Below are 11,370 nucleotides of genomic sequence, written 5' to 3' on the forward strand. Positions count from 1 at the left end.
GTGTATAGTCTCAAATGTATTGATGCTATTTCCATACTCATCTTACTCAAAAGTGAGAAAGACTCTTAAAAAGTGTGTAATATGGGCAGTTTGAGGGAGCCTTCCTGTGTAGACTGACCTGAAGGAAGAGGATGACTTGATAAGATGGTCTTCAGGGACTTGACCTGTAATAGATAATTCACCAGTCAACCCGTTTTAAGGCCTTCATTACTGTGAAGATAAATGGAACCATCAGATACAAAAAAAAGTATTTATTGAACAAAGCACGACCATTCCCTAACACCTCCATACCCTCTTCTTTGGAATTGTGGCAGTCTCCATAATCTTCTGAGTTGGTTTCCTCTGTCTCTTACGGATTGTTTCCAAGTAAGAAACGTCACCTGCCACAAGACAACAGTGTTACTATGGACCTTTACACACATCTGGGATAATGACTACTACTACAGAGGAGTAATGTAATAAAAACAGCAATTACTTGGTTTCACGGCACACTGCACTGTGAAAACATTTTGTAATTGTTTGCAATCCAACCAAAGTATACATTTTATATATAGTTTCTCACCAACATTCTTTGTCAGAACGTCACTCAGCAGCGAAGAGTCTCCTTCAGGAGGTGGGGTTAGAGTATCTATGGACAGGATAGGTGCATCCTGAGGGGGAGTATTCTCTATTGGGGGAGGGGCTTGTCCAGTGGGGGTCTTGGATGGTTCGTCTGGGGGCAGAGTTTGTATTTCAGGAAGTGGGTTCAGAAGGGCGTGGTCATGTGTGGTTTTCCCTGATGGTAGGGGATCTGGTTTGTTGCTGTTGGAATGTGCCACCTGGAATAACATGAAGAGGGTATAGAGCTGGGATCATAATACAAAATCCTGAAAATCCAAGAGATGTAATATGTTTGAGTGAGCTACCTTTCCCAAAGGCTGGAGGGGCTTTTTCTGTTTCTTCCTTGCGCAGATTATCTGACTGTACTCTTCTGTCCATTCTATGAGTCTTTTGCTTGGTTTTCGAATTCGTTTATGTGCTGTGGAGGATAAATGTGCAAAAAGTATGACTAGTATACAAGACACATGTTAAATCATTACATGTCATGATCTACAGAAGTTCATGGCCCTGCATCAGACACTTTTACTTCATAGCTGTTGATATTTTCATTATGGTATGACATCAGAAGCAAAGTTAATGCATTGATCAGTAATTATCTCCTTTAGGATACCCTTCAATAAAGCCAAGGAAATAACAAAAATGATTTACCTGTGGGAGCCTCCTGGCCTTCCCCAGTACTTTGTGTAGTGTTTGCAGAAATTGTGGCGGCGATAGTCTGCTGGTCCATCACTATCTTTGGCTGAAAGGACACTGATGGTTCTGCACCACCCTGCTCCAAAGGCACCATGTTCTGTAATCTCTCATTCGTTAGCCTACTGCAGCCCTCCCCCACCCCTCCTAATGTCTCTAAATCCTGGTCAAACTTCTCCCAAGAATTGCTCGGAAGGTGGTGCAAGGCTTCCATCCCAAGGTAGCCAGGTCCAGGAGACCTCTTACCAAAAGGCACTTTTCCATTCGGTTTCTTTTTAGTTTCAGATGAGGCTCTGTTTTTGGATAGCCTTTTCATGACCTGGTTTGTGCTGCCTTCAAGTTGTGGGATTTCTACTTTCAGAGAAGACTTGGGTTTGAGCTTGGCCTTGGTTTTGCTCTTGCCTTGTTTACTTTTACCGAGACACGGGCCTTGACCGAGTGACTCCTCTCCCAGTAAGGGTGGAATCATGGAAGGCTCCTCTTTTACATGAGCACTAGGTGGTCCGATTTCCAGCTCCAAGGGAGTTCCATCTTTCTCCCTGGTATCGTGCATGTCCTTCAGCAGCATGAGGAAAGTACTGAACTTGTAGTTAGTGTCTGGTTTAAAAGACACAGGTTTCCCATCACCCTCACTTGATTCCAGGGACTTGAAAGATAACTCTTTAATGTCTTTGAAGGCGTCCATGGGAGAGAAGCATGGCGAGGAACAGGACGACATGTCAGACACACAATTATTTTTCTTTGCCTTCACAGATGTCAGAGGTATAAAGTCCACAGGCATCTGGGATATCAAGAAGCCCTCATCTTCAGTCTTAACCTCTGCTTCAAAGTCCTCCGACCTGGTGAACTTTGAGGAGGACCAATTTGGTAAACCAGTGATCTGATTATCGTTGTCAACCTTTAAAGGTTTTTCCTCTGTATAACAGTCTGTTTTGGTCTCTGGTTTATCAGAAGGAGTGTTTGTGGAAGATGACACCTCCTCCTCTGTCTTGTTGATAGGAAGGAAACAGCCAGGCTTTGGACTGGAGAACAGATTCTGTTTCCGCACTGCTAACTCCATAGCTTTAAGAGCTCTGGTCATCAGGCGGTTGCTAGCAGGCAGATGTGCAGGCTGCTTGCCCAGGGCCTTCGACTCATCAGGAGGCTTGGGCACACTTGAGACTGGAGGCTTCAATTGATCAACAGGACGTTCTTTGACTGTTACACTATACCCTGGAGTCTTCGACTGATCACCAGTAATATCTTTGAATGTTGCATTGGACACTGGAGTCTTCAACTGATCAGCAGGGTGTTCTTTTACTATTACGCTGGACACTGGAGTCTTCAACTGATCAGCAGGGTGTTCTTTTACTATTACGCTGGACACTGGAGTCTTCAACTGATCAGCAGGGTGTTCTTTTACTATTACGCTGGACACTGGAGTCTTCAACTGATCAGCAGGATGTTCTTTTACTATTACGCTGGACACTGGAGTCTTCAACTGATCAGCAGGGTGTTCTTTTACTATTACGCTGGACACTGGAGTCTTCAACTGATCAATAGAGCATCCCTTGATGGCCGCACTGGACGCTTGAGTCTTTCTGTTGACAGTAGCTGCAGTTTGAGTCTTTTTCTTGCAGGGACCCTTGCTGAAGGCAATGTGGTTAGATAAGGAGGTGGTAGTGTTGAGACGCCTGTCTTTTCCTGGTTTGCTGAACCACAGGCGACTGTGTCCTTCAGGCTGCTTCTTCACCTCTTTTACTACTGGAACTGAGGGCTGAGTCTGAGCATGCTTGGATTGACGCTCAAGTGCTTTAGGACATAAAATATTGGGGATAGAGTCAAGGTCTGAATACGGACATTCTTTTATGTCCCCCTCTGGCTTGTCAGTGCTGTCAAATGTTGTTTTGGTGTTCAAGCACTCATTTTTAGCTTTAAATGCTTTACTTGGCTTCTTCTTGCTTTGAGGCTTCTTGGAAGTGCTTACTTTTGTTGGAGAATGTTTACTGTGAGGTGACAGAGATCCGTTTGTTAAGTTGCTTGGTGCAAGGGGTATACAGTTGGATGGATTGGAAGGGGGAGTTGGAAGGGCCTTGCTCTCTTTTTCTGATGTGGACCCATCATAGAGGGTTGTATTTATGGAGTCAGGTATAGAGACATCCATTTTGGGTCGCTCTGGGAGGGCAGATTCTGCTTCAGCCACACTGGTTTTCCAAGATGCATTAAACCTCTTGGGTATCTATGAAGGCAAATAAAGCTTTTCTGTAATCACAAATGTTAGTATTTTTAGGTACATTCAGGTAAAACATGATTCATTATTGTCCAACATTTGCAAAGGCTGTGCCACATATTTACAATGTATTTGTAGTCTTCGTCCCTTTGCCTTCCTCTCCTGCGCAGCAAGGGGAGCTGTTCGAACTCAAAGCCTCCATGAAATGTGTGTATAGCTTTCCCTGTGACCCAGGCCAGTTCCACAGGCAGCCCAAAGGTCCTGATGTGGTACAGCCGACAAGGCCTGTCACTGTGCTCTGCAACATCATCACACAGGAGCAAAGGACCAAGGCCACTAGGTATTAGTGTTTGTAGATGTTCTATTAATTTAACCTTTATCACAGATATAACATATATTTTGCAAGAACAAGATATGACAAGTGGATTGCTAAACACAAGACTTCCATGGTAGTGCAAATCTGTTCAACAAGATCAACTCAAACCAAACAACGGCTTATAATATCCAGGACCAGGTCCTACCTTTCATTTTGTGATAGGTTCCCTGTAGTGGGTCAACAGTCACCTCACAAGGCCACCAGGGTCTTCGGTTGAACTTTGCCCATATAACTTCACCTTTTAAAAACTTTACAGGTGGTAAGGACTTCTTCTTTGGGCTGCCCATCTGTTGACAGACACCAAATAAGACAATATTTAAATTACTTCAAGTCATGTTTCAAAAGGTTTACAATTCATGTTATGTATTACATTACTATATCAGAATGTACACGCTCTTTCACATATGCAAATATGCCTGTAAAAATCTGGTCAAAATCTTTATCTTCAAACACATACAAGCATTCCAATATTTTCCAAGACTATACGTTGCCAAGTGGCCAGGACCACAGTCATTTAACATCTACAACCAATCTGGTTGGTATTGAGGTAAATTAGGTTAGGTAAAGTTTAACCTCGTCCCCAGTCTCAAATTGCTGGCGCATGAGAGAGCCGGCGTCAATAGGCAAAGTTAAATCCTTGCAACTCTATTCTAATTTTTACCAGATACAACATAGTGCAAACCAATATTACATAATCAACTATCTTTTAAAATGTTTAAGAAACTTTCTTTAAACACTCTAAATGCATATATCAGCTCTGTACACACTCTCTGGCCTAGATGTCAGTCAACCTTCCTCACGAAACTATACAGAATAAAACCGACCATGATTTGGGGGATTTTCACTCAATTAAATCAATAGGAGAGTTCTTTGGAGGAAGGATTGTTGACATACAGTATATTTTATATTTGTATCTTAAAACATAATTGAGACATAATTAATATATGTTGGAATATTTATGACATTTTGGCCTTACCCAGGTGTATGGTGTCATATGAAGCTTTACCCCATTCTCTGTAATATGAGTAGTATTTTGATTTCAATAACAATGTTCTTACATTAATTTATGAATTTTGAAAATATAAAACTTTTGATTTGGCAAACAAATATACAAATATATTGTTGAACATAATAAACTCTACAGGCATTGAAGGTTCCAGAGTGGGATCTCTGCTACTTTTAGTTATGATCCAATTTGTAAGCATTACCAACACAGTGAATGTGAAAATAGATTTAAAAATATTCGCCCTCTGCTCATGAATTGCAGGATGTGCAACGATACAAGGAGGGCTGTGGTTACATTGCCTACTATGCCAATTTCTCTCTATAAAATGGGCCATAACTTTAAAACTAGCAGAGATTCCTCTCTAGAACTTTGATATGCCCATAGAATATATTATGTTCAACAATATATATATTTTTAAATGTGCCAAATCAAATATGGTTCATTTTCAATATTCATGTTTATATGTTTCAATATTCAGAAATGAATGTAATATATTTTTTCTTGAAATCAAAATACTACTGATATTACAGAGCAAGACGTAAAGCTTCATATGACACAATTTTTTGCTTTGTAGCACCTACAGATTAAACATTATGGGGTCTGAAAATGAGGCCTGGGCCTATGCTTTTAGATACAAATGTCAAATATATGTCAATACAAATGTCAAATATATGTCAAGAATCCTTCCTCTAAAGAACCCTTCTATGGATAACATTTTGTGAAATCCCCAAAATCATGCTCATTTTTTGTTCTAGTTTTGCGAGGAATCCCACTAACCTTGTATCAACTGATCATGCAAACATGAACAAAGCTCTGGATATGGACTGACTAATGACATTTCTCTGTGCACATCTTTTATTGATTGCAAAAGGTAGAACTATTGACTATAATTTACCATGAGATGCTGGCGTATACTGAGCCAAACAGCAACTGAATGACATGGATCCTCTCCAGCTACAGTATGAGGAGCTTATCGATTATAGAGGAAGTGATCTTGCTTGACCTTTCTGGCTAATTAACCAGAATTTAGGCCTCTCACTATCTTCATTAACATTTCACATATAATCAAATCCCATAAGCTTGACAATTTATGTTGCATAGTAAAACAGGTGATCTGGACTGACAAGGAAGTACCCAGGCCAGAACTGTGACATGTTACAGGATTTAAATATGGGGGCTGTTTGGTACTGTATGATGTTGCTGTGAATAGCCATGTTATGTAAAAGCTCAGTAGTAGGACTTGCCATTGCAGGCCCAGAGGGGCTATTCCCAAGAGAGAGAGGCTTACAGTCACTCCCCCAGTCCTCGTCTGACCCATCATGTGCTGTAAATGGGGGGACACCAGGGGACTGCAAGTCTTTACCCACAGACAGCCCTGGCTCTGGTACATTTTTTACCTTCAAGTTTAAAAGTCCAGGAAGAGGTTCAGGTGACTTTCCAACTTTTCTCTCTCTGTCTGTCAGAGGCAACGCTATATCCTCATCATCCTCTGCATTATCATCATCATTCTCATCATCAAACAAAGTGGACTCAAAGTGCAGGTAGCCATTTGCAAAGGGGCTGTTGCTATCCAGTGAGAAAGCTGGACTGGGTGGGTCAGAGAAGCAACAGTCACTCTTCTTCTCCACACTATGATTAGTCTTACTATTGTCTGTGTCTCTGCTGCCTGGCTGGGTAGCTGTGGGGACCAAGGAATTGCCGATGTCAGTTTTCCCAACAGCATTCCGGGTATGCAAGTCTTCCCTGGAGCCCTGGGAGGCCCTCTCCCCGACTCCAGGTAGGACCAGGTCCGGGTGGCTGACCATGGTGGTCAGGTGCTGTAGCCTTCTCAGAGGGCTGTAGGAGGAAGATAGGTCCTTGATGAACCCATAGGTGGATGTAGATTTCAGGGCAGGGGCGGTGGACAGCTGCATGGCACGTGGAGGGTCTAGTCTTGAATTGCGGTTATGGTGCTTTGAGCAGGAGGAGACAGGGTCATTGGGGGCAGAGGTCAATGTTGGGTCAGAGCAGCAGGCCTGAGCATCTTTGATGGGCAGTTCATAGGGCTGACTCATGCTGCCATGTCTCCACCCTAAACATAAAAGTAAAACAGAAATAGGTTTAAAAAAGTGATAGCAACTTTAATTGGATGGATTTTCAATTATTGATCACATACATTTTGTTGTCTATAATTATAGCCTATTTATTGTGGGCTATCAAAGAGCATGGCAAAAAAAATATGATAAAAAGTTATTATTACTGAGCTTCATTATCTATTAAAGTGTGACATAGTTATCTTGCCCCACCTCAAAAAAAAAGATGAAGAATGAAAATAGGTATCAGGCAGCCACAATATTGGTCATCATTCCACCCCTCGATCCCGCCAAGAACGTGGAATCGTGGCAACCTACTGCACGTTTGGAAGGCCAACGGTCATATTAAAATTAGACCAGCATAACTGTAATGACACGCTGTCCTTCCCAGCGTCAACGAAGGGTTAAATGGATTTCAAAAGGCTGATGTAGAAATCGCGAATGCCCATGAATAAAATGGACAGCTCTTGACAGCGCCTGCCGCCTGTGCATCAACTCTGTGTGCCATGGCTCACGAGGCACCAGAGATAGTGCATAGCTGGCACGCTACAATACAGTATGGACACACAAGTTCACACAGCCACACATTCGTACAGACTTAACATCGACCGATGTCTACTGTACATACACAATCACGGAATGTGTAAACAACAAAAGCGGATGTCAATGATATACCGCAATAATCTTACCATTGAAATGTCCGTCACCGCAAAAACAACTGTCAACCCTTTAATTTATATAATTAAATGTGCTGTTTTCCAATTTTGTGAAAGCGGATAAGGAGAATCCCAGTAGCAGCAATACTAGGCCAGGATCCTGTGGACATACACTGTCTCTACTTGCGATAGCTGTTACTCCACCGGCGGCCCCTTCAAAAGATAAATATATGCATGCATTTCACTTACTGAGAGAACCACCCCTTTACAGCGACATATCATAGTGTGCTATAAGTTTCTAATTCCATGTTACCTCATATTCAATGCATATTCTAATAAATGATTACTATTTCCTAGCTGTCGACCTGCCCCTTGCAGCCCCTGACTGCCCGTGTCTGTCTGTGAGAGCGGACCAATCGTCACTACCTCCCAACCCCCAGCATGAAGTATTTCTGAGGCTTTGAGTGCCACCAAAAATCCTAAAGATATGTGGGATGGAAGAAAGACGCACATATTCCTCTCTACTGGTCCAATCCTCGATACATGATCACATTAATTTCTAATTACTGTCATTCACATTTATCAACTTGTGCCAACAATGCCAACAATGGCATAATATCATACCCCAAATGGAAACCTCATGCGCTTTATAAATTAAAGGATTATGTCTTCTTGTAGATGCATTCTAATATGGCTATACCCGGAAAACAGATGGCTTCATTTCCTTTAGACGAGTTGCAAAGCCTTATTTCCTCTGCTCACCGGGTCCTTCAAAATGGAGTCTGTTCACAAAAAACAGGCCACAAAGTGTTAAAATATGCTCGATATAAAGTTCACATCAAAGCGCACAAAATGTAACCGTAATTACGCACACGTTTCCAATCCATCCAAAACATTCCAAAGCCTCAATGCAAAGCTGCATTAATTACACACCTTCGAAGAAACTACATTCCACAATAATATTTTGTCAAAGCTATTTAGTGTATATGCTATAACATGACAGGTTACAGAAGACTCACGACGGGCAAATGTAACTGGTGTGTGTAGGGGGACAGTGTGCCATAATGCTCATTTCCATAGTGAATCCATCTTGCCCTGAACATCAAAAGATGGTTTTAATCACGTATTGGCTTATTTGCTTGTTGCAAAGGAAATGATACAATGGTAGAGACCGTGGATACGCAGTGTGCTGTCCAATAATAACCCTCTGAAAGTACACATCTATTGGGCGGTCGTCCTAGATAAATACACAACCATCAAATATGCAAAGCAGTTAATCAAATAACAGTTCTGTATTTCGAAAAGGCGACATATGTCTTCACACTCTCTATAAGATGAATATGCGGTATTTTTCGTCGAGTGGAAAAACTGAAGCCTACGGAAGAACTGCGCTGCCTGCTCAGCCTCGCTCGCATGAGCCTGGTGGGAGAGGGCCTGCAGTACACCGCAAACACACAGTCAAAATAGCGCCCCGACAGATCAAACACATTCATGCGTCTCCAAGCCCTAATAAACCAATCTTTCTTTCGTTTTTAGACAGATTTGTAAAGAGAAAAATACCATAACATGATCTAAAGCATCTCTATTTACATATCCGTCAAGAAATCGAGTTGAAGTAAACTGTTGAATCATCATCTTGCTATACAGTATGTGAAGTGTGTTCCTCTATGCTGTGCTGTGTCTGTGCAGTTCGTAATGTCGGCAGTCAGTCAGAACAGCACTTCAGTTGCACAATACTCAGCTATATGTACCACTCTATTCTTATCTCCTTTTACACAACATGCTTACCTGTCATGCCTGGTTTATAGACCTGTGCTCCTCCATCTTTACCCAAGCGGTGTTTTCACTATTCACCCCTACAATGTGGACCCTTAGGAGTATCTTACCTGTACACAAGTCTCCATCATGTCTTCTTGTGGCAGAGTGATTGACAAGCCCATTATAAAGTATGTCACTGTCCATTAGTCTACTTACTGACAGCTCAATTTTGTCACTTATGTTAATGGCTCTGTCCATGACATGACTATAATGTATTTCAGTCATTTGTCAGCCTTCATACTCATACTTTATTTGGTAACACTTTACTTAAATGAAGTCTCTGTTAAAAGGGCTACACTGGTAGGCCTATAACACTGTTATAACACTGCCATTTGTTATAAACAATAGTCAGCTTATGATTTATGATGGCATATGCCATGATCAGATAATTGGCTAGGTTTAAAATGACCCAACTGGCTTAGCTAATTAACATTGTCATGACATTAAATGATATATATATCATGTATTTTTACATCAGTGTTATGTAGCCCTTATGATTGAACGTTTACGTAAAGTTGAATTATCTGTTCAATACACTACTAAAAGTATAGAAAACTGTAATTGGCCCATTGATAATTTGAGGTCAGTGGGTCAATCAGATCTAACCCTACATGACCTCTAACCCTACAGTTATTGGTGGTGAATACAAAAAACCCTGTAAACTAAGTCACTAACCCTGGAAACTAAACAACTAAGTCATGATGCATTGATTATACATAATACAACTTCATGATTGTGTGACTTTAATTGTGTAACAGAAAAGTATCATGTTTTATAGTATTTACTGGTTCATTTGGGTTTTGTGCTCTGAGGATGGTGACAGTCAACCCTTCAAATCCACTGTAACACTGTCACCTCAATGTAGATGCCACACCCCTCCCTCCCTACCCACCATCACCTTCAAATCAAATCAAACCAACCTGCTTATGAGTTATGACTCATCTGGCAAAAAACAGAAACTGTCCTTATTACTACTAAATGAGATGTCTCAGAGGAGTGACAGTATCTATTTCTGTCATCTCATCTATCACATTGCTACTAGTGTCTTTGAACAAAACAACCTTTCTTTCTCCTGAATAAGAATGAGTGCTTCAGCAAAGCCATTGGAGCATAATACCATGCAGTGTTCCTCAAGCAGACACTTATTCAGGTGGGGAAGGAAGAGGGCAGAACCACCAAACTACCGTAACATGTTTTTGTGTGTTGAAATCAAATCAAAATTATCACGATGCATGCATTGCATTATCTTCGTGGTCTGTTTGTGCGGTGGATGCAGCAGTGAGTTAAAGCCCTGGTTGGTATACTCACAGGCTCGCGCCAGGCTCTGTTGTTGGAAGCCAGAGAGAGAGGAGGGAAGAAGGGTGGAGGGAGGGCGGCTGTTTCCCGCGGCCCTGGGAACAGGAACTAGGCTGCCCGCTACCCCCCCCCCCCCCCCCCCCCCACCCCCACCCCCACATGCAGCATTATGTATGAGACAGGAGCCAATTGGCTCAGAGGATATGCAGCTGAACATGGCTACACCCACTTATTAAAGATGTTAGAATCAAGAGGGCCTAAGAAAGCCCTACAACTCCAAGTCTTAAATATTTAAACATCCAAGGGAATTCATCTTTAGATAAGATAATTAAAAAAACGTGTTTGCACTTTATGTTGGTTACATAGAAAGCACTATATTTTCTCTCTAGAACGTGTTTACGGTAAATTACACTATTATAATACGATTTCAACTACATTGACAAATACAACCTCTCTCTGTGCACCCCAAAAAAGAAACAGACTATAGAAGAACTGGTATACTGTACTTGTATGGCGTTTGTATGGCATATAATTCAGGTCACAAAAAAATAATTTAATTCAAGTGTGGCGGCCAAATGTCCCAGACGTTCATTCGGTTGTCACTAGTTAACACAGCCTCAAAATAAAAATGGGCTATATCATGAAAA

The 11,370-nt window shown here is 41.6% G+C and overlaps 1 protein-coding gene across 8 annotated transcripts in view; it reads right to left on the reverse strand.

Annotated features, from left to right (window-relative positions):
• LOC110533599 (histone-lysine N-methyltransferase, H3 lysine-36 specific) overlaps nucleotides 1-10,846 on the reverse strand; it is a 44,437-nt gene extending 33,591 nt beyond the window's left edge. The window contains exons 1-9 of one of the 8 annotated variants that reach the window (XM_036990007.2): nucleotides 10,736-10,846; nucleotides 6,126-6,952; nucleotides 4,021-4,162; nucleotides 3,625-3,797; nucleotides 1,249-3,508; nucleotides 906-1,018; nucleotides 563-818; nucleotides 292-380; nucleotides 119-164 (exon numbers count right to left, since the gene is read on the reverse strand). In XM_036990007.2, the coding sequence (XP_036845902.2) occupies nucleotides 119-164; nucleotides 292-380; nucleotides 563-818; nucleotides 906-1,018; nucleotides 1,249-3,508; nucleotides 3,625-3,797; nucleotides 4,021-4,162; nucleotides 6,126-6,935 (3,889 nt within the window). In that variant the 5' untranslated portion in view covers nucleotides 6,936-6,952; nucleotides 10,736-10,846. Of the gene's footprint in view, nucleotides 1-118; nucleotides 165-291; nucleotides 381-562; nucleotides 819-905; nucleotides 1,019-1,248; nucleotides 3,509-3,624; nucleotides 3,798-4,020; nucleotides 4,163-6,125; nucleotides 6,953-7,642; nucleotides 9,295-10,735 lie in introns of those variants that run through there. The other 7 variants (XM_090186298.1, XM_090186295.1, XM_090186299.1 and 4 more) reach the window with 7 other exon arrangements.
• Nucleotides 10,847-11,370: the final 524 nt, after the last annotated feature.

The sequence above is a fragment of the Oncorhynchus mykiss genome, chromosome 10, assembly GCF_057628025.1.
Source record: "Oncorhynchus mykiss isolate SJ-2025 chromosome 10, ASM5762802v1, whole genome shotgun sequence".
Classification (NCBI taxonomy): Eukaryota; Metazoa; Chordata; class Actinopteri; order Salmoniformes; family Salmonidae; genus Oncorhynchus; species Oncorhynchus mykiss.